This window comes from Chelonoidis abingdonii, chromosome 2 (assembly GCF_003597395.2).
Source record: "Chelonoidis abingdonii isolate Lonesome George chromosome 2, CheloAbing_2.0, whole genome shotgun sequence".
Classification (NCBI taxonomy): domain Eukaryota; kingdom Metazoa; phylum Chordata; order Testudines; family Testudinidae; genus Chelonoidis; species Chelonoidis abingdonii.
The window spans coordinates 89178366-89204905 of record NC_133770.1 but is presented as its reverse complement, the minus strand read 5'-3'; the positions used below and the strand labels follow the sequence as shown (position 1 = coordinate 89204905).

Here is a 26540-nt window from a genome sequence, read left to right as displayed (position 1 = left end):
TTATCAAGCTTAGTCTTAAAGCTAGATATGTCTTTTGCCCCCACTAATCCCCTTGGAAGGCTGTTCCAGAACTTCACTCCTCTAATGGTTAGAAACCTTCATCTAATTTCAAGTCTAAACTTCCTAGTTTCCAGTTTATATCCATTTGTTCTTGTGTCCACATTGGTACTAAGCTTAAATAATTCTTCTCCCTCCCCAATATTTATCCCTCTGATATATTTATAAAGAGCAATCATATCCTCCCCATAACCTTCTTTTGGTTAGGTTAAACAAGTCAAGCTCCTTGAGTCTCCTTTCATAAGACAGGATGGAATGATTCTCCTCAACATGAAGCTATCATCTTCTGCACTGGTACTGACAAAAAGCAAAACTTCTGTGTGCCTGTCTACTCCTGTAGCAAAACTCAGGAAAGATAAATGTTAAATGTTCCTTGTAGCTCTATGCTGGTTTAGACTGACATGGTTCTCATTTCTGTTTGTAGATGGTGAAGGCCAATCTTTATCATATTGAGAGTCTGACAGCTGATCATTACTCTTATAGAAACTTTTATTTTTACTGCTCTGTGGTTGAGTAACTTTCATTATTTTAAAGTACTGTAGTTTGTCTACCGTTTGAATACAACTACTTCAGATTGATTCGGTCAGAGCTTCTCAACGATTCTGTTATGACAGTGACTTATAAAGTGGATCATGAAGTTGTAAAGTTAATATGTAACTGAACATGTTTCCCTTTAGTATTTGTACACAAGTATGGTTTAGAATGTCCGTATTGTTTCATTGTGTGTGTACCTGCTTAATTTGCATAAAACAATTATTCATGTAAGATCTTACAGATGATGCTTCAGTGCACTCTGCTATAAAGTACTTGCAAAGCAATCATAAATTGAGGAAAGCTGTTAATTAAGCGCAGTTTGTAAGAAATTTTGTGTAACTTCATTCATATATGAGGCATATCACACCTAATTAAGATTCCACTAGATTTAAAAGGTCCAGTGATCTGTGTTTGGGGTTTTTTTGTTTTATGCTTTTTTGGTGTTTCATTTTTGCTTAAAATATGTAGGGACTTTATAAAAACTTAAACAATTTCACGTAAAGTACAGCTCTCAGTTGTTGCAGGATAATTTGTATACTAGGCCCTTTGCACCTTCTGCGACGCTGGGTCTAAATTCTGTGTTAAGACGCTGGTTTCTAAGGCAAATCGGAAAATCTGCAACCTTTTATTGAAATGAAGTAATGGAGATTTTTATTGAATTAAACCTGAAGACCAGTACAGTCATTACAGTACACCTTCTTGTGGTGTAATATGAAATGCAGTTTATTTTGCTAATCCACCACAGATTTCTGGGTGACACAGATTTTTGTATTGGCCATTTATAATTGTCTCCAAGAAATTGAAGGGAAGCTGGGAATTTTGACAGATGTGTTGAGGACATTATTGGGGCTTTTGACGCAAGAAAAAGCTTGAGTGGTTTCAGTTATGGGGTAAACACATAGGTTGGATACTTTTGCTGAAAAAACTTTATTTTTAAATTTCCACCATTGAGGCTTCAGAGATTACCCCACTGAAATAAATGACACATCTTAAACCTTTCCAAGCTCTTTGTTTCAGGCGGTTTGTAGATGTGTGAAGACAACACAGTATAAATTTGCATTGTTTGTTATCTTCTCACCCAATAATGCAAGAGAGCCACTTTTTTAAAATTAATGCTGTAGATTGTGGAGCATGCTTAACTGTGGAATACGCAGTGTCCTGTTCACGTATAGACTGGGTCAGGGTGGATTTGATTTAATAGTCAGGAAGACTATTTTGAAAACTCTTCAGATTAGTTTTACAGCTGTATCAGAAAATGAATGATTGTTTAGTTACTTCATTTACCAAAGGTAATTGAAGCAGATATTTATGAAGTCGAGGGAGGTGAACTATCTCCAATTCAACAGGTTAATCATTAACATTTGGAGGATTTTCTTGCCATGCTGTATTAGGAGGAGAACATCACTAGACAGACATTTAAATTGTTTTGTTTAACTAAAACAACAATGTTATGTTTGCTGGATTTTTTTCTTAAACAGCAAACATATTATTTTAACAAACAAGCATATGAATTTTTTGAATTTAATTAAACATTCAGGTTTTTTTTAAATCAGGTTTGTTTTTGTTTAACTAAAATAGTTAGATGAAATTATTTAAAAAAACGAAAATGAAATTGACTGTGTCAGCCAGGTCAACATGAGAAACTTAAACTATTGGTTTCAGCAGCTAACTCGGTCTTCTACACCTTCATTTTCCTGTTTGTTCAGAATCTGGAAAAGAAAAACAAGATTTCCTGCTTTTTCAGGTTCCCAGTGATTTCTCAGTTTGGAATGAATTAGTCCAAAGGAAGGAAATATTCTTTCTGTACCAGCAGAAGAAGCTACTGCTGTTAAAAGTGAGATTGTCACTTCAACAGTCTCTGAATCCAAGTGCTTAAGTGACTTAAAACATCATCAGCAAACATATATTTCTTGCATGGTTCACCCTTAGCTTTGAAGTTTATTATATTTGGCATTATGGAGGGATGATTGCTGTAGGTCCATGTCATAGCCAACTCCTCTTCTTCAGCAGTTAACATTTGACCCTGGTACCGAGTATTGAGAATATTTGCAAGAAAATGAGCTGGAGACAATGCTTGTCTTATTTTTTATTTTTCTGCTTGTAATTTAACTCTGTCATTGCGTTTTTTCTCTTTTTAAGATCTCACTCAGTTCCTTCCAAATTTCGACATCGTCAGCAATAAAACAGTTTCCCTGCATTTTGTTCAAAGCTACAGAAATAGACTTCAGGGAACTTAGCATGTTTTCAACATTTCTCTTACACCCAATGTTGAGAACTTTGGCTGTGACAGTGCCACCTATTTTTTTCATGATTTTGTTCACAAACTGTCATCAGATTAAGCCAGTTCTTGATATAGTGCTCAAAACAGTCCACTACTGAGTTCCATTGTACCTCTTGTGGGAGAGTTAGCTTGAGTCCTCCCACTTTTTTCAGAGCAGCTGCTGCAAAGTGGTTATTATGGAAGTATTTTTTTCCATTTCCACAACATTAGCCTTTATTTCTAGAACACTGAAGTCTTTGGCTGGGAGGAGCATGAAGTGAGCACTGCAACCGTATGTTGTTAGCTCGGAACTCTCTTCACTCTCGAAGATGAGAAGAAATTATTTAGGATACATTTGCAGCATTGTCTACGACCAGGCTGCATAGTAGACATTTGAATTTTTTTTTCACAATTTGTATAGAAAATAATGGTGATCTTGAAGCTGGATAGTCTTCAGAATCCTGTATGTTGAGGGTGGATTCTCTTAAACAAAATAAGTCAGGGAAGTTATTACCATACTGCTCATTTATTATTACTATTGCATTCACTGACGCTCAGTACTACTTTAAAGGTGACCCTTCAGGCAGCGTCGGATGCCACTGATATGGCTGCAAGGTCTATGGCCTCCTCAGTATCCATGAAGAGGGAATCATGGCTTTTGCTGTCTGGGCTATCCAGCAAGGTGCAGAACTCCTTGCAGGATCTTCCGTTTGATGGCAAGGCCCTGTATGCGGAATAGACGGACATGAAATTGCACGGCCTGAAAGATCCGGCCAGGATCAAGTTTAAGCCTCAGCAGGCTCCCGCCCACACCACCCATTCTAAATATGAGCCCCCTTATAAAAAGTCAAGGGACTATAAGAAATGCCCACAGAGTCAGTCCTGGTCTGCCTTCCAACCTGGGCCTTCCAAGGGTAAACAGTCAGGAAAAGGTCAATTTTAATGGGACGCCAGGGGATCAACCCACAATAAAGCTTCTCCTTCTCCAACCGGTTGTGCGCTTTTCTCCCGGAGTGGTTGCGGCTGATCTTGAACCAGTGGCTCCTCAACACTGTCTCTGAGGGCTACACCCTCTAGTTTACCTCTACCCCACCCAACCACTCTCTGTCCCTGTCCCTCCTGGGGGACCCCTCTCACAAGGCCCTGCTCAAGCAGGAGATGGAGCGGCTCCTTGGCTTAGGAGCAATGGAAATGGTGACAGCGGAGTTCAGACACAAGGGTTTCTTCGTCTGCTACTTCCTTACCCTGAAAGCCAAAAGGGGGTTCAGGCCCATCCTGGAACTGCGAGGCCTGAACCAGTACAGATAGAGTACTGTTTTGCATGTTCTGCCTGGCCTCTGTCACCTCCTCCCTGGATCTCGGGGACTGGTACGCCACCCTCGATCTGCAGGATACATATTTCCACATTCATATATTCGAGGGGCACAAAAGTTTCCTCCATTTCACGGTTGGGCAGGAACACTACCAATTTATGGTCCTCTGGTTTGGCCTGTCCACTGCTCCCAGGGTATTCACAAAGTGCATGTCTGTGGTAGCAGCCTACCTCAGACGTCGTGGGATTCAGATCTTCCCTATCTTGATAATTAGCTGATCAAAGACAGCTCCAGGGCTCAGATGCGGGATCACGTTGCGCTCCTCCTGTCCACGTCCGCCGCTCTGGGCCTGATGGTAAACGACACCAGGTCCATGTTAGTCGTAGTGCAGCACATTGAGTGTATTGGGGCAGTCCTGGACATGATGTTGGCCAGGGCCTCCCTCCCACTGGACAGATTTGAGACACTAAAATGGCTCATCAACATAGTCACAAGGTTCCCTGCGACCACAGCCAGAGCGTGCATCCACCTTCTGGGTCACATGTTGGCGTGCACATATGTGGTTCGCCATGCCAGACTCAGGATGAGGCTCCTCCAGCTCTGGTTGGCTTCTGTGTTCTCCCAGTCCAGAGACAGGATGGACAAAGTCCTCAATGTGCCTGAACTAGTGATTGCCTCCCTAAAATGGTGGTACTCCCTCCCCGGGGAACATGCTTCATGGGGTCCTGTTCAGAGGCAGACCCCCATCAATGGAGGTTGTGTCTGATGCATCGGACCTAGAGTGGGGAGCCCATGTGGGGGAACATTCAGACCCAAGGTCTGTTGTCTGCGCAGGACCTTGCCCTGCATATAAATGTCAAGGAGTTCAGGGTGGTCTGTCTGACATATGTGGCCTTCCGCTTGCAGCTGGAGGGCAGAGTGATCAGGGTTCTCATGGACAATACGGCCTCGGTGTTTTACATGAACAGGCAAGGTAGGACCAAATCCTCTGCCCTATGCCAGGAAGCGCTTGGGCTGTGGGAGCTGGACCTTATCCTTGTGGAACACCATGTACGGGTGGTGATCACATCAGCTCAACGGGTCTCGGAGCTCAGGGCCCTGACATCCAATATCCTGTACACGGTGTTCCACAAGGATAAGGTCCAGTTCTGACTGCATTCTTCATTCCTCCCCAAGGTGGTCTCCACCTACCACATGGGTCAGGACATCTTCCTGCCGGTGCTCTGTCCCAAGCTCTATGCGTCCAGTGAGGAGCGCCACCTCCACGTGTTGGATGTGAGATGGGCTTTGGCCTTTTACCTGGAATGTCCGAAGCCGTTCGGGAAATCTTTGCATTTGTTCATCGCCTCTGCCGAATGCATGAGAAGTGGTCTGATCTCCACTGAGCGGCTTTCCAACTTGATCACCTTGTGTATCTGTGCCTCCGCTGCCGATTGTGAGGTCACACTCGACTAGGGCGCAAGCCTCGTCAGCTGCCTTTTTGGCCCATGTCCCCATTTGTAGGGCTGCCACATGTTGTTTGGTTCACACATTCACCTCGCATTATGCAATTGTCTCCCAAACCAGGGAGGACGCGGGTTCGGCAGGGCTGTACTCCGTCTTGAGAGTCTGTGAACTCCTATCCACCTCCAACAGATACAGCTTGGAATCACCTATTGTGGAATATACATGAGCAATCACTCGAAGAAGAAAAGACAGTTACCTTTTCCATAACTGGTGTTTTTTGACATGTGTTGCTCATGTCCAGTCTACATCCCACCCACCTTCCCCTCTGTTCAAGTTGTCTGCCAAGAAGGAACTGAGGGTGGGGGGAGTGCACAGTGCCCCTTATACTACGCCATAGAGGCTCCATTCCAGGGATCGCTAGGGGCACTCCCCTAAGGATACTACTAGGGGAAAAACTTCTGGCCCCGGTGCACATGAGCACACACACCTATTGTGGAATGGACGTGAGCAGCACATCTCAAAGAACACCAGTTATGGAAAAGGTCTTTTGAAGAGAGTGGCCTTAGATCTGGGCATACAGATGGAAGTAGTGAAAGTGTCTTCCTGCGGCCTGGTTGACATGTTAGCCACTGTGGGCCCTTGAAAAGTGAGGGCATTATGGACTCAATTAAGTCTCTATGGCAGACCATCTCATCTTTTCCCCCTGCTTCAAAAAGGGCTGAACAAAAATACTATGTTCCCACCCAAGGTTGAGTTCCTTTAGCCCTCTCCCTGTTTGGGATCCTTGTTAGTATCTGCTGTCAATGAGAGAGAAAAACAGGGTCATCAGGGTACAACCCCAAAATCAAAGGACTCAAATTTTGAGTTCAATAGGAAAGTTTATTCTATCATGGTGTTATAACGCAAAATTACAAACCAGCAGATGCTGCTGGGGAGATATGATTTTTACATGCGGGATTCCATGCAAAACTTCAAAGACTTGCTTCCACAAGAGGCCAGGCAAGAGTTCTCCTCACTAGTGGACGAGGGAAAATCAGTGGTGACGGCCTCACAGGAGGTCCAACAAGACTATTCAGGACCTGCCTTTTGAAGGAGCTTTGCACTTTTCTGAGCAGACAGACGTGAAGCTTCATGGATTAAAAGACTCGAGAGCAACCCTTAAATCCCTTGGATTGTATACCAAGCACTGTAGAAGTGGGATATACTCTCCAGTTTATTTCTAATGCTCCTTCCCACTCTCCCTCCTCGTTCAGCTTTAGGGACCCCTCTCAGGAAGAACTTTTGGTCCGGGAGATTCAATCTCTCCTTTGGGTGGGAGCCATTGAAGACGTTGTGCAGAATTTGAGGAAAGGGGTTCTTCTCACATTATTTCTTAATTCTGAAAGACAGGGGAGGTCTCAGCCCTATTTTATAACTTCATCAACTCAACCACTATCTCAGAAAGATAAAGTTCCATCTGGTCACCCTGGCATACATTATGCCCGCTCAGGCTCCAGGGGACTGGTACACCACCCTTGATTTAAGAGATGCTAACTTTCATGTGTCAGCATACCAAGGACACACAACATTCCTCAGATTCATAGTGAACCAGTAACACTGCCAATTCATGGTACCCCTGTTCGGCCTGTCTGCAGCTCCTTGGGTGTTCACAAAATACATAGCAGTAGTGGCAGCTTTCCTGAGGACCTTAAGGGTGCAGGTCTAACCTTATCTACATGATTGGCTAGTCAGGGGCTGGTCCAGGGCTCAGGTAGTGTCCAACATTCGACTCATCGAGTTCACATTCAAGGCAATAGGCCGTCTGATAAATGAAGACAAGTCTTCCCTCTTTCCGATGCAGAGGATAGAGTTTGTATGGGCTGCGCTGTATGCTATCCAGGCTAGGGCCTACCTCCCAGAGGTTCAATTCCAATCAATCCGATCCCTGGTAATGCATCTCAAATATCATCCAATCACAAGAACCCAAAATTGTATGAGGCTCCTAGGTCATATGGCCTTGTGTACATAAGTACACAATACGCAAGGCTGCATCTCGGATCCCTCCAGATCAGTGTATTCACCAAGTCATCTCCATCTGGACACTGTACTTGCGTACCTCCACATGTTCTCTTGTCCCTAAATTGATGGTTGGATCCTCTTACGTTTGTGTGGGCATTCCTTTTATACACCCAAAACTGTGAGTGACTTTGGTCTCAGATGCGTCAGTGCTAGAATTCAGGGCCTTTTGGTCTTTGGCAGAACTTTCCCTTCATGTAAATGTCAGGGAACTCAGAGAGTTTTGCCTTGCCAGTCAAGCCTTTCTGCCCCACATTAAGGGCAGAAACTTTTGTCTCACAGACAACACTGCAGCCATGTCTTAACTCAACAGGCAAGGAGGAGTTTGCTCTTCCCTCCTTTGTCAGGAAGCAGTGCAGCTATGAGTGGGCTATGCAAAATTCCCAATCAGTCTTGAGACCTCTTATCTTTTGGAGGCACAGAATGAGCTGGCAGATCTCCTCAGCAGGTATTTCTGCAGTAATAATGAGTGGTCTGTTGTCCGGATGTGGTGAGACACATTTTCCAGCAGTAGGACACACCCTCAATAGACCTATTTGCAAACAGGTACAACAGAGAGCCTGAGCAGGTCTGCTCCCTGTAAGGCCACACTATGTGTTCCATCCCAGATGCCTTCTTTCTGCCTTGGATGGGCAATTTTGTTATGTTTTCCACCTATCCTGCTCATGCACAGAGAACCGCTGAAGATTAAGCGAGACCAGGCCTGGGGTATTGTGATAGCCCCAGCACGGCCCCACCAACACTGATTTGCCACTTTACTAGATGTTTCAGTGGTGTCTCCAGTCTCATTTCTGTTGCATCCAGACCTGATCTCCCAGGACTATGGTCAGCTGCTCCGCTCGAACCTGAGCTTCTTTCATCTGATGGCCTTCATGGCTCAGTCTCAGAGAGCATGCTAGCTCAGAGCAAGCTTGTAAGGTTCTATTAGATAACAGAGAGTCCTCCACCAGAGCTACTTACCTTTTGAAATGAAAGCTGTTCTCAGTGTGGGCATCCCAGTGTTGTCTCGCCAATGCATTAATCCATATGAAACATATGTAAATATGTATTGCACCGAAACAGCAAGATTTAGCGCTATCCTCTGTCAAGATACACCTGGCGGCAATATCAGCTTTCCACCCTCAGATGGATAACCAATCTGTTTTTCCAAATGACAGATTCCTCAAAGGCATAGAAGGGTTATACCTTCAAATAAGGAAGCCAGTTTCTCATTGGGATTTGAACCTGGTCATGTCAAAACTTGTGGGACCACTGTTTGAGCCTTTAGCAATATGCTGCTTATTATGCCTCTCCTAGACAGTGGTTTTCTTAGTTGGTATCACTTTGGCCAGTAGAGTGTCAGAGCTTTGAGTTCTCACATCAGAGCCTTCATACACAATCTTCTTTAAGGATAAGATGTATTTACGTCCTCACCCCAATTTTCTCCCGAAAATAGTTTCACAATTTCAAAGCAATCAGGCAATTTACCTACCTGTCTTTTACATGAAATCTCATGCAAGTAGGAGTGAATAACATCATCACTCATTGGACGTTAGAAGATTCTTCTTCGAGTGCTTGCTCATGTCCATTCCTGTTAGGTGTGCGCGCACGTTCATCGGAAGATTTTTACCCTAGCAACACTCGGTGGGCTGGCAGGGCGCCCCCTGGAGTGGCGCTGCTGTGATGCCGGTTATATACCCCTGCTGGCCTTTCCGCCCGTCAGTTCCTTCTTACCGCCCGTGTCAGTCATTGGAACAGTGGAGCGTGGCTTAGCTGATCTCCACCTCCCTAGCTTTTCTCTCATTTCTAATCACTATTGTGTATATAGTTCGATATTCTATATTTCTAGTTAGTTTTCTAGTTTTATTAGTTCTTTGTAGTAGTTATTGTATATAGTTAAGGGGGATCGGGGATTAGCCCCTTCCCCTCACCCGGTACCAGGGCCCATGCCCGGTTCACGGGGCTTCAAACCATGCTCGGCCTCTCATAGGCCGATGCCCACAGGAGACCCTCCCAACTCCTGTCTCAAGTGCTTGGGCGAATCCCACCTCGCAGACAAGTGCCGCATCTGCAAGGCTTTCAAGCCCCAGACGAAAAAAGAGCGGGATGTTCGTCTAAAGCAACTCTTGATGGAGGCAGCTCTAACTCTTCCATCTTCGGCACCGACTGCGGCACCGGGGACAAGTGCCTCCTCCGCACCAGAATGCATGGGTACAATAAAGGCTCCTCAACACCACCCTTCACCGACCCAAGCTCCTGACCGGCACCGCTCTCTCTCCCCAAGGAGCAAGAAGCATAAGACTCCTGCGGCTCCCATTATCTATACCGCAGTCAGAGTGCATTACTAAGTCGGGCCCCCGGCACCGTCAACTGCCGCGGCACTGATGTCTTCTGCACCATTGATTCCGGTCTCAGAAAAGCCGTCGAATCCGGTGCCTACCAGCTCCACGGCACGGGAGTTGATTGCCTTGATGGAGCCCCAGCTGCCTCAACCCCCGGCACCGCCAGTGTGGGTTGTTCAATCACTAGGCAAGCCCGCCCTGATGAGACCATCCTCGCCTGGTACCACCGACGTCGCCGGTCACGGTCCAGGTCCCATCATCGATCCCGGTACCGCTCTCCATCTAGGTACTGGTCGTACTCGTGGCACCGTTCGAGATCCCGGTCACCGACCCGGTACTCTTGGCACCGGTCCCGGCACCGTTCGCGGCACCGTACCTCTTGCAGCCGATCTCGACGTGGGGATTCATGGCACCGGTCAACCTCCCGGCACTGCGCCGGTTGCAGGTCCCGGTCTCACTCCCGGCACCGGTACGACTCCCGGTACTGTTCTCCGGTGCCGCGTGAAGACGGATCGAATGGACGCAGAGACCCTCCCCAAACGGTCTCAGCGCCTCCGTGACCTTCTCGTCATCCATCCGTCTCATCCCATGTGGACAGTGCTTCTTGTGGGGATTCAGATACTCAGAGCAGGTTTGCCCAAGGAACCCATGGCTTGGACCAAGGACCTAATCAGTGGTCCATTTGGACACCTTGGGCTTATCACCAAGCCCAAGGTGAATCCACTGTACCATCGTGCTCCAGTCCCTCAGAACACCGCGTGCCAGAGGCCACTGTTAGCAGACCTCCCCCGGCTGGTACGGAGGAAGCTTCTGCCCATGCACTGGACCCACACGATCTTCTGGCTCCGGAGGTCCCCCAGGATCAGGAGTCAGTACAGGACCCAATCATCCCGGGGCTTTCATCCTCCTCTTCTCTGGATGAGGCAGTAGCAGGGACGTCATCATCGGGCCTGCCTCCGATCAACCTCAGGTCACACCAGGACCTTCTGCGGCGTGTCGCTCAGAATATCAACTTGCCAGTAGAGGAAGTTCCAGAGGTGGAAGACCCGGTGATAAGTATATTGTCGGTGGAGGCACCAACTAGGGTGGCCCTTCCCTTCATCCGTTCGATCCAGGCTAGGGCAGACACCATCTGGCAATCGCCGGCATCCATCCCGCCCACAGACAGAGGGGTCAAACGGAAATACATGATGCCTTCCAAAGGGTATGAGTACCTATATGTGGACCCCCCTCCCTGTTCATTGGTTGTATAGTCCGTCAATGAACAGGAACGCCACGGCCAACAAGCCCCTTCTCCTAAATCAAGGGAGGCTAGGCGAATGGATTTGTTGGGACGAAAAATCTGTTCCGCGGGAGGCCTCCAACTCAGGATAGCGAACCAACAAGCCCTCCTTAGTAGGTACAACTACAACACCTGGGAGGTGGTAGGGAAGTTTACAGAGCTGGTCCCGCAGGACTTCCTCCAGAAATTTACAGCACTCCTGGAGGAAGGAAAGAAAGTAGCGCGGACCTCCCTACAGGCCTCGCTGGATGCCGCTGATTTGGCAGCTAGAACGTTTGCCTCTGGAATCGCCATGCGACGTATATCATGGCTGCAAGTGTCAGGTCTGCCACCTGAACTTCGGCACATTATACAAGACATCATTTGATGGCCAGGGCCTATTCTCACAGAAGACGGACCCTAGGCTACAAAATCTAAAAGACAATCGCGTAATTATGCGTTCGCTAGGAATGCATACGCCACAGACTCAAAGATGATCCTTCCGCTCCCAACCTCAGCGCCCTTACCTCTCGCCTAGGCCAAGGCAAGACTTTACCAGAAGGCGAGGTCGTACCAACCGCAGACATCAGTCTGGACCTCAAGGGGGTAACAATTCCGGTCCCACCAAGCCAACAGGGGGACCCAAATCAAACTCTTGAGGGTGCGCCCAAAAGCAGTGTACCAATTGTCTCCCAGGATCCTTTTCAGTTCTACAACTGCCTTTCCCCGTTCCTCCCTGCGTGGTCCCAATTAACCTTGGATCTTTGGGTCCTACGCACGGTGGAGCTTGGATACCATCTTCAGTTTCTTTTGCTCCCTCCCTCCCAACCTCCCTCCTCATCCCTCTTCATGGACCCCTCTCACGAGCAACTCCTCCTGCAGGAGGTTCGGAGGCTCCTTACAATCGGATCTATAGAGGAGGTACCGAAGGAACTAAGGGGCAAGGGGTTCTATTCCTGATATTTCCTAATCCCCAAGGTGAAAGGGGGCCTCTGACCTATCCTAGACCTGCGAGGACTGAACAAATTCATGAAAAAGTTCAAGTTCTGCATGGTATCCCTGGGAACCATCATTCCTTCCCTAGATCCCAGAGATTGGTACACTGCTCTCGACATGAAGGACACATATTTCCACATTGCAGTTTACACCCCCCGCACAGACGGTATCTATGCTTTGTGGTGAATCATCAACATTATTAGTTTACAGTTCTTCCCTTTGGCCTCTCGGCCCCTCGGGTATTCACGAAGTGTATGGCAGTAGTCGCCGCTTCCCTCCGTCGTCGTCAAATACATGTCTTCCCATACCTCGACGACTGGCTTATTTGAGGGACCTCCGAGGCACAAGTCACCAGTCATGTGAGCATCATCAAGGACCTATTCACGCGTCTAGGCCTGATAATCAATTTGGAAGAATCCACTCTGGTGCCTACGCAGAGGATAGAGTTCATCGGGGCCACGCTGGACTCCAATCTTGCAACGGCCAGTTTGCCTCTACCTCGTTTTCAGGCTATAGTCTTCCTTGTACAAAGACTTCAAAGCTTCCCAGCAGTCTCTGTCCGCACTTGCCTTGACTGCCTCTGTCACATGGCTGCATGCACATTCGTCACAAAGCACGCCAGACTGTGCATGCGTCCTCTTCAAACTTGGCTCGCCTCAGCCTATTTTCCGGGCAGAGACACCATAGACATTATACTCACAATTCCACCGAGCATTCTGGGCTCCCTTGACTGGTGGCTGACACCATCCCTGGTGCGTGCAGGTCTGCCGTTCCATCCACTACAGCCCTCCGCATCCCTAACAATGGACACGTCATCTCTCGGCTTGGGTGCTCACCTAGGGCACCTTCGCACTCAAGGCCTTTGGTTGTCTCGGGAGTTGGCATTACACATAAATGTCCCAGAACTGAGAATGGTCCGACTGGCATGCCAAGCGTTCCAGCGTCATCTACAGGGCCGTTGTGTTGCAGTGTTTACAGACAACACAATGGCCATGTATTACATAAACAGGGAGGGACACGATCCTCCCTCCTTTGTCTGGAGGCGATTCAACTATGGGACTTCTGCATAGCCCACTCAATAGACCTAGTAGCCTCCTTTCTCCCAGGAGTCCGGAACACTCTCGCAGATCAACTGAGCAGAGCCTTCCTGTCTCACGAGTGGTCCATCCGTCCGGACATTCTCCATTCTGTATTCCCTGAAGTGGGGCTTTCCCCACATAGACCTCTTTGCCTCCCGAGAGAACAGGAAATGCCAGGTGTTCTGCTCCCTACAAGGTCGCTCCCCGGGCTCCCTCTCAGACGTGTTCCTAATTCCGTGGAAAGGTCACCTATTTTATGCGTTCCCACCATTTCCACTCGTCCACAGAGTTCTACTCAAGCTCCGCAGGGACAGAGCCCAACTAATACTGATCGCTCCGGCATGGCCGAGACAGCAGTGGTACACCCTGCTGCTCGACCTCTCTCTGGCAAACCTGGTCCCCCTGCCATTCTACCTGGTCCTCATAACGCAGGACTTCGGAGGCTTCACCACCCGGACCTGCAGTCCCTTCATCTGACAGCATGGCTGCTGTGTGGTTGAGCCAATCTGAGTTGCGTTGTTCCACTGCAGTGCAACACGTGCTGCTGGGAAGCAGCCTTCCACGCGGACGACATATCTCACCAAGTGGAAGCGCTTCTCCCACTGGTGCGCCCAGCATGACTTTACCCCCGAAGGTGTATCGGTCCCCATTATCTTGGACTATTTATGGTCCCTCAAGGAGCAGCGCCTGGCGATCTCTTCTATACGGGTGCATCTTGCAGCTATTTCCACCTTCCATCCTGGGGAAACTGGCAGTTCAATCTTTTCTCACCCCATAGTTTCCAGGTTCCTCAAAGGCTTGGAGCGGCTCTACACTTAGGTCAAGCGCCCAGCCCCTACCTGGGATCTAAACCTCGTATTAGCTAGGCTTATGGGTCCCCCCTTTGAGCCTTTAGCCACATGCTCGCTGCTGTACCTGTCCTGGAAGACAGCCTTCCTCGTCGCTATCACCTCGGCTAGGTGAGTCTCGGAACTTCGAGCTTTGATTGTGGATCCCCCGTATACGGTATTCCACAAGGACAAGGTACAGCTGCGACCGCACCCGGCATTCCTACCTAAGGTGGTCTCTGCCTTCCACGTTAATCAAGACATCTTTCTACCAGTCTTTTTCCCGAAGCCACACTCATCGTGTCGGGAACAACAGTTGCATACTCTGGATGTCCACAGGGCTCTCGCCTTTTATATCGAGAGGACCAAACCCTTCCGACGTTCGCCTCAGCTCTTTGTAGCTGTCGCAGAGCGCATGAAGGGCATGCCAATCTCTGCCCAACAGATTTCATCTTGGGTGACATCCTGTATCTGGACATGCTATGACTTGGCTCACATTCCGACTGGCCATCTCACCGCCCATTCTACCCGGGCTCAAGCCTCATCTGCTGCCTTCCTGGCCCATGTTCCCATCCAGGAAATATGTCGTGCGGCTACCTGGTCTTCCATCCACACCTTTGCACTACGCATTGGTCCAGCAGTCCAGAGACGATGCCGTCTTTGGCTCAGTGGTCTTACCTTCCTCAGTGTCTCGCTCCGACCCCACCGCCTTGGTAAGGCTTGGGAATTACCTAACTGGAATGGATATGAGCAAGCACTCGAAGAAGAAAAGATGGTTGCTCACCTTTGTAACTGTTGTTCTTCGAGATGTGTTGCTCATATCCATTCCAAACCCGCCCTCCTTCCCCACTGTCAGAGTAACCGGCAAGAAGAAACTGAGGGGCGGATGGGCCGGCAGGGGTATATATCCGGCACCGTAGCGGCGCCTCTCCAGGGGGCGCCCTGCTGGCCCACCGAGTATTGCTAGGGTAAAAATCTTCCAACGAACATGCACGTGGCGCGCGCACACCTAACTAACTGGAATGGATATGAGCAACACATCACGAAGAACAACAGTTTACAAAGGTGAGTAACCATCTTTTCTAACTTTCTACGTAAAAAGAACTAAACCATTCTTGAGGTCCACCCAACTGTTTGTGGTTGTAGAAGACAGGATGAAAGGTCTCGCAATATCTTCACAGACAGTTTTGTCCTGGTTAACTTCATGTATTTATGTTCAGATAGGTGTTTTGCTATCAACTAACCTGACTGCTCATTCCACAAGATCGCAAGCGTCCTCAGAAGCATTCTTAGTGCCAATCTCTATTCACAAAATGTGTAAAACAATAACCTGTCTTTGGTGCACACATTCTCCTCCCATTATGCCATCAGTCAGCATTCAAGAGATGGAGCCAGATTTGATTGAGCTGTACTGCTGTCTTGGGGTACATGAACTCAGATTCTTCTGCCTACTTAACTCCTTTGAAGACACCTAGAGAGGAATGCATGTATGCAATCATTGGAAGAAGAAAAAATGGTTATTAACCTTTTGTAACTGTTGTGCTTTGAGATGTGTTGCACGTGTTCATTTCATTTTCCAGATGACACACATCCAGTTTTTTCAATCTTCCCTTATAAGTCGTGTTTTCTAGACCTTTAATCATTTTTGTTGCCCTTCTCTGGATTCTCTCCAATTTGTCCACATCCTTCCTGAAATGTCGCACCCAGAACTGGCCACACTACTCCAGTTGAGGCCTAATCAGGGCAGAGCAGAGTGAAAGAGATACTTCTCATGTCTTGCTTACAACAATCCTGCTGATACATCCCAGAACGATGTTTGCTTTTTTTGCAACAGCATTACAGCGTTGACTCATATTTAGCTTGCGGTCTACTATGATCCCCAGATTCCTTTCCGCAGGACTCCTTCCTAAGCAGTCATTTCCCATTTTGTATGTATGCAACTGATTGTTCCTTCCTAAGTGGAGTACTTTGCATTTGGCCTCATTGAATTTCATCCTATTTACTTCAGACCATTTCTCCGGTTTGTCCAGATCATTTTGAATTATAATCCTATCTTCCAAAACACTTGCAAATCTTCTCAGCTTGGAGTTGTCCGCAAACTTTATAAGTGTGCTCTCCATGCCATCATCTAAATCATTGATGAAGTTATTGAACAGGATCGGACCCAGAACTAATCCCTGAGGGACTCCACTCTTTATGCCCATCCAACATGACTGGTAACTCTCTGAGAATGGTTTTCCAACCAGTTTTGCTCCCACTTTATAGTAGCGCCATCTAGGTTACATTTCCCTAGTTTGTTTATGAGACGATCATGCAAGACCGTATCAAAAGCTTTACTAAAGTCAAGATATACCACATCTACTGTCCCCCCCGCCCCCTAATCCACAAGCTTACTACTGTGTCAGAGAAAACTCTCAGGTTGGTTTGACATGATTTGTTCTTGGCAAATCCATGCTGACTGTTACTTATCACCTTATTATCTTGTAGATGTTTGCAAATTGATTGCTTAATTATTTGCTCCATTATCTTTCCAGGTACAAAAGCTAAGCTGACTGGTCTGTATTTCCCGGGTTGTCCTTTTTCCTCCTTTTTATAGATTAGCACTATATTTGCCCTTTTCCAGTCCTCTGAAATCTCTCCCGCCTTCCATGACTTTTCAAAGATGATCGCTAATGGCTCAGCTATCTCCTCAGTCGGCTCCTTGAGTATACTAGGATGCATTTCATCAGGCCCTGGTGACTTGAAGACATCTAATTTGTCTAAGTAATTTGTAACTTGTTCTTTCCCTATTTTAGCCTCTGCTCCTACCTCATTTTCACTGGCATTCACTATGTTAGATGTCCAATCACCACCAGCCTTCTTGGTGAAAAGCAAAATAAAGAAGTCACTAAGCATCTCTCCATTGCCACATTTTCTGTTCTCTCTCCCTCCCTCCCCTCTATTGAGTAACGGGCCTACCCTATCCTTGGTCTTCCTCTTGCTTCTAATGTATTTGTAGAATGTTTTCTTGTTACCCTTTATGTCTCTAGCTAGTGGGATCTCATTTTGTGCCTTGGCCTTTCTAATTTTGTCTCTGCATACTTGTTTTGTTTATATTCATCCTTTGTAATTTGACCTAGTTTCCACTTTTGGTAGGACTCTTTTGATTTTTAGCAGGCTCATCTCTTGCCATACTTGCTATCTTTCCTACACAGTGGGATAGTTTGGGCTTGTTTCCTTACTAATGTCTCTTTGGAAGAACTGTCAACTGTCTACATTGGAGTTGTCTGAAAAGAAGGAACTGAGGGAACGTGTGGTTTGCTGGGTGCTTTATACCAGTTCTAATAGTGTGCAGCAGCATAGGGCACAGAGGGAAACATTTCCAGCAACTAAGTGCAAGGTGCATGCACACTGGGGTGGAATGGATATGTGCAAAACAGCTCTGAAAAGAACAGCTACGAATGGTTAATAAACAGTTCTTTTTTTCTGGAAATAGTTGAATTGGAGAGGATAGGGTTTCTGAATTCTCTAAGGGTCGTAGATGGCACCCACATCTCCGTACTTTGCCCACCAAAAGGAGCGAGTGAGTGTGTGAACGAAAAAGTTGTTGTTCTTTCACTCTGCAAGGCTTGGTGGACTACAGAGGCAGATTCATGAATATCAACGTGGTTCACGATGTGAGGGTGTTGAGGAGATCAAGATTGTACTTGAGGAGGGAAGAAAGGACTTTATTCCTCAGAAATGATGTGGTTCTCTGCAGTGTATGTGCCAACGGTTACTTTTTGGAACAGATATGTGGGGTTCCCCACTTAGCTCGTGAAACCACACCCCAACATTTGCAACCCTGGAACAGGGGAATTCAGCTACTAGCTGTAGAATGGTCATAGAATGCATGTTTGGTAGGCTGAAAGCTCATTGGCGCTGCCTGTGTGTCCATGTGGATGCCACTGTGGCCAGTGTTGTTTGTGTAATAGTTCCATGCCGTGTGCTATGTAACGTTTGGTAGGGTAAAGGAGAGTATTGCCATCCAGAGTGGGTGCAGAACAGATCTGGTTTACAAAATCTGTATAGACAGCTGGATTCCACCCACATGCATGCTGGTCGTAGTTCCCAACATGCAAGGGAAATCCAGGATCCCATATATGCACATACCTTGGAAAAACAGAGAGACAGAAGGTGGCACACTGTGCATCTGCTTGGCACATAGTTGTGGGGCTAAATATATCTGTGACGGTTTTGTTCCTCTGTAACTGACCGTCATTAACCGTCCTCTGACTGTTAACTATGGCTGTTAAGTGATTAAAAAAATTAATCACGATTAATCATATGATTGATTAAACAGCTGTAGAATACCATTTATTTAAACATTTTTGGATGTTTTCTACATTTTCAAATATATAGATTTCAATTACAACACAATAGAAAGTGTACAGTGCTCACTTTATATTTTTTATTACAAATATTTGCACTGTAAAAAACAAAATAAATAGTATTTTTCAGTTCACCTAATACAAATACTGTAGTGCAATCTCTTTATCATGAAAGTTGAACTTACAAATGTAGAATTATGTACAAAAAAACTGCATTCAAAAACAAAACAATGTAAAACTTTAGAGCCTACAAGTCCACTCAGTCCTACTTCTTGGTCAGCCAAATCGCTCAGACAAACAAGTTTTTTTACATTTGCAGGAGATAATGCTGACAGCTTCTTGTTTACAATGTCACCTGAAAGTGAGAACAGGCGTTTGCATGCAACACTGGCTATGCAACAGTGCTAAGATATTTACGTGCCAAATGTGCTAAAAAGTCGTATGTCCCTTCATGCTTCAGCCACTATTCCAGAGGACATGTGTCCATACTGATGACGGATTCGCTCGATAACGCTCCAAAGCAGTGTGGACTGATGTATGTTCATTTTCATCATTTGAGTCAGATGCCATCAGCAGAAGATTGATCTGCATCCTAAGTTCCCCCTGAAGGTGGTCTGAGTTCCACCTCAACCAATATGTTCACATGCTAGTCTTCCATCCTAAGCTGTGCGCCATCCCTGCGGACAGGGCTCTTCACTCTTTTGATGTCTGCCACGCATGGGCTTTCTTCCTGCATGGAAGTCGAGCCTTTCTCTGCCAGACTGTTTGTTGCTGTTGCTGGCCGCTCCAAGGGCTAAACCCTCCCCTCCTAACGAATCTCAAAATGGGTCTCATGCTGGAATTACAGAGGTCGCTCAATGTGGGCGCAGACAGCCACATCTGCCTCCTTGCGGACATCTCCTTGCAGGCTGTCTGTTGGGCGGCAATGTGGCGTTCCATACATTACATCAGTAGTTCTTAACCTGTGGCCCAATCAGCACGTAGCTGTGGCTCATGTGACACCCTCAGAGCCATACAGGTAGTATATATATTGTGTGGATGCTGACCACATAACACAATGGAGAGCTGCAAATGCAGTCCACAGTGGTAAATAGGTGGAAAACAATGCATTATGCAATCGCCAAAGGGACAGCGGAAGACACTGCAGTAGGCCATGCCATACTAGAGGCTGCACTCCTCCTGGCATCCTTGCACCCACTTCCGTGCTGAGTACTCCGTGCCCATGTTTGGAATACATATAGGAACCATCACTCTAAGAAGAAGAGGTGATTACTTACCTGTAATGGAAGTTCTTCAAGATGTGGGGTCCCAATTTGTATTCCAATACCCACCCTCTGTTCCCGTCTGCTTGGTGGTAAGTGGGTGAATGCAGGGGTGTTGACCTGCACAGCCTAATATAACCTCACCGGAGACATGAGGTGATGAAAGATGTATGCATGGGTCAGTGGCCATTGCTACGAAAATCTTACATGTCTGGCGCATGGCGCCTATGTGCACCCACGTTTGGAATACAAATAGAGACCACACATCTCGAAGACCCACCAGTTACAGGTAAGTAACCTCATCTTCCAAGTACATCTTACAGCAGGGAGGGGCTCTTTCCAAACCAGTTGTTTATGCAGAACTATTATCAAGTACCCATCCATGGTCCAGTCAGGAAAAGACAATGATGTACCGTTAGAGTTATTGGGAAAACATTGAAACAGTTTGTAACTAAAAAGAAACCACTGGTCTCGGAAAACTAGGAGAGGAGGGAATTTCTTCCATGGTGAATCGCCATAGTCTGAGAGAGGAAAAAAAGACCCTTGAAAGAGAAGACGCTTGAAATGAAGAACATAAAGAAACAGAGAAGGTGAACGTTTACACAGGGTGCTATCTGTGAAACACTGTATCCCTTTTATGAGAGAGGTCCATTGGGAAACTTTTCAGAGGGAATAGATAACTTTATATTTCAAAAGGGAATTTAGCGAATATCGAAGTGTAAACCCTGAAGTTGCATCTGTGTTTTGTTTTCTGTGTAACTTGTATGTGTTTGTTTTTCATTACTATTTCATCTTTGAATACAATTTTTCTGTTAAATAAAACCTTTAGTTTATTTTTTACCCCCAAGTAGCCCTCTATTGCGCAAACAGTGTGGATTACATGTGCCAAACTGAACTGACAACTGGGGGCAGGTTTCACTCCTTCAGGGATGACGAACCAGAGAGGAAAAGTCAGAGTGCCTGGTAGTTAAGAACTTGAGGTAGACGGATTTGGGAAGACTCAGACTGGAAGGGCTGTTGCGGTCATCCTGCAAGGCGTAACTGGGCTGGTGAAAGCCAGGGTCATACCTTTATACTTGTAGGTTTGTTACTGATGTCAGGGCTTTGAGTCATAGTAGTGTAGCATTAAGTCACCCAAGATTATAGGGCTGAATGTGACAGAACCCCTTACTGGTTTCAGTGATCCCCAAAATGTCACACTGCTACACCAGAAACTTGCTGAAATATGCTTATGGGACTGGGAGGCAATTCAACTGGAAGTTGACTATAATCTAAGATAGCATACAGAGTTTCCATGGGAATGGAAAAGTGAACCACGAACGCCGCCGACCCCCCCAGCCCTCTGCCATCGCTGTGGTCTCCAGCCCTTGTGTCTAGCTAACAGCAGTGAAAAGAACAGGGAAAGAATAAGACCTAGCACAGCTTTATTTCATTCCCTGAAGTTTCAAGTCAGAACTATAAGCCTCACCTCTCCGCAGCAAAGCTGCACTGCACTTGTATTTGTGCAACTGATGGACTAGATCTTCCTCCACCCCTGTTTCTCCGAGTTTGTGCAGCATGGCTCAGTGTGGGGAGGTCAGACACCAAGGACAGGGAAGGTAAAAAATTTTATAATCTTCCAATAAAGAGAGGACTGCTGTGATGTTCTTTGGACATCCAAAGGGTTTCCTTTTTCTTCCTCCCTCTCAACCACTCCTTCCACTTCCGTGCAGCTCCCTTTTGTAAGGAGACATTAAGACCAGTGAGAGAGAGGAGGAGCACATACACTGTGTAGTCTTCCCATGAAGAAGAGAGAGCTGTTAACTTCTACAACCAGCTATACGTTTTCAACAACTATGCTGTACTCAACAAGGACCTTTCTAAACCCACTTCCTCCCTTCCCTTGGTATGTATGGCCCCCCCAAATTTTTGTTGCCTACGTACTGGCCCGTAAATGCACAGATACAGATGAAATAATTTTTCCATAAATTCTATATCTTCTGCCAATTGTATAGTAGTGGGAACTCAGTTTTATTGCTAATAGCATTATCTTGCTCGGAGACCATTTAGGGGTGAGTGGAGTGAGGGCTGGGCTTAAAATCAGGACTGTGGCATTGTAGCAAGAGGGGATATTGGTGAGAGGGTGGCGCTCCATTATAACTTACCAGCTTTGGGTTCTGGCTTCTGCTGCAGCTCGGGGTCCTCCTGAGGTTTGTCCCGGTGTTGGGAGAGGCTTGCTGTACTGGCTCCTTTGGGTAGAGGTATAGAATGACATGCTCCTCTTTTTCTGGCGCTTCTTTTTTGGACCCTTCTGCTTCCTCACCATAGCCCTTATGGACTTCCTTTCAGACAGTAAAACCAGCAGGATTAAGGAAGGGATTGTGAGCCACTTCTGTCTCTGTACTGGGAGCTCTTGAGAGCACCCAGTTCAGCTCATTATAGAATGGGCATGTATGAGGATCTCTTGGAGGGATTGAGTCTTTTGTCCTCCAGTATAGAAGCCTCAGGTGCTTCATGTGTTTCTGTCAGTAGGCTGGAATCCAGTAGGTGCCCTGCCTGCTCCACCCTCCATGAAATTTGCCAGTACAGATAAATGTTCCTGCTGTTCTGAGTGAAGTTGTGAAGGGCAGTGTACTCTGACCATACACGGTTCAGGACCTGGGTGTGGGTGAAGGACTAGGCGACTAGTCTCAAAACAGGATGCATGTTCACCTGTAGTGAGCTAAAGAGTAAAAAACCTTTCTGAACCGGTCAGTGGAGTTCGCTACTGCTGGTGACAATGGGCAGACAGGGACTTTTTTATAGATTGGGTAAGGGGTCAGGCAGGAAAGGGTTCCCTGCATTGTATGAGTGTGGGTGGAGGACTGTTGATACTTGGGATCTGCTACATGCCTCTTTCTCCCGCACTGGCACAGGTACAGGACTGCCACAGCCGAGGCATGTACTTACCCCACAGGTGTACTAGCTTACTCCCTTCTACTCACATGCTTCTGGGGTTGAGATGTGACAGTAAGGGGATTATGGCACAACTAGGTGTATGGACAAGTGTACAGTCACTAGTGCAGACGTAGCCTAATTATTCTATGCTCTATTCTTTTTGTAAAAGGTCGACATATTATAGTGATATATTCCCAGCCTGGAAAATGTAAATATTTTAATTATTTTATATTAAACTGCAATTGCCATCCATTGCTTTCAAGTTTGTCTGTTTCAATAATACCTAGATACAAGTACATGCTAGCAGTCTGGGCTAAATGAGGAATATGGACAATATTAAATGAATACAGTAAAAGCTTTATCTGGCATGTTGGGGCAATGGGGGGTGCTGATAAGTCAAAAATGCCAGTTAATTAATAGGGAGGGAATTTGGGTGCAGGAGGGGGCTGAGGGCTGGAGGTTGGGGCACAGGAGGGGGTGTGGGGCATCAGCTGTGTGAGGGAATTTGGTGCAGGAGGAGGCTCAGGGCTGGGGGTTGGGGCACAGGAGGGAATGTGAGGCATCAGCTGTGTGAGGGAATTTAGGTGCAGGAGGGGGCTCAGGGCAGGCAGTTGGGGCACCAGAGGGGGTGCGGGGTACCGGATCTGGGTGGCGCTCACCTCGGACAGGTCCCTGCAAGTGGCAACATGTCCCTGCTGCTCCTAGTTGGAGGCGCAGCTAGGTGGCTCTGCTGCTTCCACTCACAGGCACCATCCCTGCAGCTCTCAATGGCCTTGTTTCCTGGCCAATGGGAGCTGCGGAGCCAGTGCTTGGGACTGGGGCAGCATGCCTCCGTCAGAAATAGTAGGGATATGTTGCCTCTTTCAGGGAGCTGTCCAAGGTGAGCACCATCCGGATATGGCACCCTGAAGCCTCTCCTACGCACCAGGCCCTTGTCCTGAGCCCCCTCCTGCATCCAAACTCCCTCCCAGAGTATACGGCCCGCACTCCCTCCCACACTCTGAACCCCTCGGGGCCGTTCCTCCACCTAGAAGTAGCAGGGACATGTTGCCACTTCTGGGGAACCACTCGGAGCCGGATAGGGAGCCTGCCGGATAGGGAGCCTACCGGCCCCATGCCAACCAGACTATAAACTGGGCTTTCAATGAAGATCAGAAATGCCAGTGTATAGAGCTTTCCTGTTACTAAAAAGTCGGATAACACAGCTTTTACTGTAGTTTCTTTTACTGTCTATTTACACGCACTTGGAGCACTCGGCATATTTCTGTTCTTTTTGTAATCATACTTAAAATATTGTTACCTTTTACTTTAATAAGAGTAAAATGTTTGTTTTGAAAGTGAAATATAACTACTTTTTCCCTGCTTCTGAAAAGCAAAACTACTCTTATGAACAGTAGCTTTATTAAAATAAAACAGAGATTTTGACAAATCTGGTAATTGCCACCAAACAAATTCAATCTTATCCTTCATTTTTACAATATACCCACTACTTTACTTTTTAGAGCTTTACATAAATATGCTAGTAGGTTCACATAAAGCATAGTGTATACCATTAATATAAATGTAATGTAGTAATTTTTTTTAAGTCATGTTAATTGTAATGTACAGTTTTATTAATTGCTAAGTGAATTTTGTTGTTAGAATATGTTGAATTTATTCAAGAGGGAAAGTCTTTCAGATATTGTTTCCATAGATTTCTAATGGTTGAAATAATAAACAGCTTGAGTTTCAACCATTTGTCTATAAATCTGCTCATGAAGAAAATACAGCTAGAACTGAGTTGGAGTTTAGTTTTTATTTTTCATTTTGGTGGTTGGAGAAATATCCCTACTTCATTCACAGATGTTAAAATTGATCTTTGCCCTTATTTCCAGGTTACAAACAATATTTGCAAAATTTGATGAAGTGAGAGACTCTGGAAATATGATTTTAAGTAACATCAGTGGTAAGTATGCAACTATATATTGCTATTCAAAGTTGGAAGTTAACATAACTCACATTTAACCTTTATTAAGCACTGTAATCTGTTTTGTGGAAGTAATAGCATTACAAAAGTGAAGCTCATGTTAATCTGTTGTAGAAATACACATTTAAGCCACAATCTGAACATTAGACATTAGGGTAATTCTAACAAATGCTTACTTTCTCATACTTATGATATTTTCTTGAAGTCATTGTTAATATCCTTTTCTGCACAACACTCTTGTACCCCACTATGTGAATGACTAAAATATCTTGCAGTGATTGCTATAATTTCATTACTTACATCTCTGCACTATTGCAATGTAAAGGTGGTAAAACAGCTAGTTTTGCAGCACCATTGAAGCAATTAGGTCCTCAAACTATGTTCAGAATAGTTACTTCTGTGCTCAGTAAGGGGTAATGAGGGGGTTTCAGAAAAGCTATCTGAATAGGTGTGTGTAATTCCTTATTACATTTTCATACATTACATATATTTAACTTACATCATGTCTCTCTCCAGGAATTAAACATAAATATATTGACAGTTTTTTTCTTTAAAATAAAAATATTTGAGTGTCTATAAATAATTGTAAGAGCATTTTGAAACAGTTGTAGCTGTTAGAAAACTTGATGTTTGTTTAAGTAAGGACTCTGATCTTACTCAAGTTCCCTGTACTAGCAAATTTAGTTATGCTAAATTTTTTTAACTGTTAGTTTTGATGCAGTTCACTGAAGCAAACTTGTGCATTGAATTCCTGTTGTAAATTTCCCATTGTGGTTCTAGTATAGTATTTGGTTTTAGTGAAAGAACAGAAGCATCACTCATTATTTTAATTAATAAATTACTTTGAGTTTTGTGTTTTAAGTGAAAGCCAATTATAAAAATTAATACTGCAACTAAAAAGGTGCTACATCAGAGACTTCAATAAGACTGCTTTGGAGCTTTCATCATTCTTTTTTGTTGTCTCAGATGTAAGAAAATCCTGATTTACATTTATAGGATTTTTCTGATCGTTGTTTTTTGAGACAAATCTGGATTGCCTTAAAAGTGCATTCTATTATAATTTTAAAAAGTAGAGAAATTAGAGTTAATGTCACCCTGGTTTTATTAAATATAAATGCATTTTCCAAAAATTAGTATTGTGACTGATACAGCAGGGCCAGGGAGCATTGGGATAGTGGTCAAGGGGAGAGAGATAAGCCCTACGCTAATTAAGGTGTGGTTCCCTATTGACTAGGAAAGGTTACTACAGGTTAATTGGAGCACCTGTAGTCAGTTAAGGCCCTGTCCGGAACCTAATAAAAACCCCCTGCTTCAGGCAGTCAGGTGGTACAAGGAAGGAGAGAGGACTGGAGTTTGTAAGTGTGTTGCTGAGACTTCAAAGACCAGAGAACCAGAGGAAGGGAAACCCTGTCCCAGCAGGGCAGGGAGACTCCGTCCCCCACAGTCAGGGACCAAAGATAACCCTACCCCAGAGGAAAGAGGGTAAGAAACCCGTAGAGTTTGAGAGGATTAGGGGCTCAGAATGAGGAGCAAGCCCAGACTGCTTCCCTCCTCTACTACCCCAGGCCACTAGTGGGGCCCTTGGCACCTGAAGACCAGGGACGAGAGGTGGTGTCCTAACCCTCCACCAAGAAAAAGCGTGGGACCCACCATACCAATCCTACAGACCAACTTTCTTTGTCCTCTAAGCGGTAACGTTTGGTGGATACTGCACTAGACAAAAGGCTAGAGTGGTCACATTTTGGGAGGGCACTAGGAAGTCTGGGCTATGTGTGGTTGGACTTGGGCCTGTATAATGCAGTGTAGAAGCGGGAGATGCAGATTGGGACCCTGGGTTTAACAGTTCCTACCCCAGAGTTAGAAATGAGTATAGATGCTGAAGCCCCAGGTTAAAAAAC

At 45.8% G+C, this 26540-nt stretch overlaps 1 protein-coding gene across 33 annotated transcripts in view; it reads left to right on the top strand.

The window, feature by feature from the left end:
* The window catches only part of CLASP2 (cytoplasmic linker associated protein 2), a 282910-nt gene that overhangs the window by 40454 nt on the left and 215916 nt on the right, over positions 1 to 26540 (top strand). For all 33 annotated transcript variants that reach the window (XM_075062549.1, XM_075062551.1, XM_075062547.1 and 30 more), the window contains exon 7: positions 24551 to 24621. In XM_075062549.1, the coding sequence (XP_074918650.1) occupies positions 24551 to 24621 (71 nt within the window). The remainder of the gene's footprint in view (positions 1 to 24550; positions 24622 to 26540) is intronic.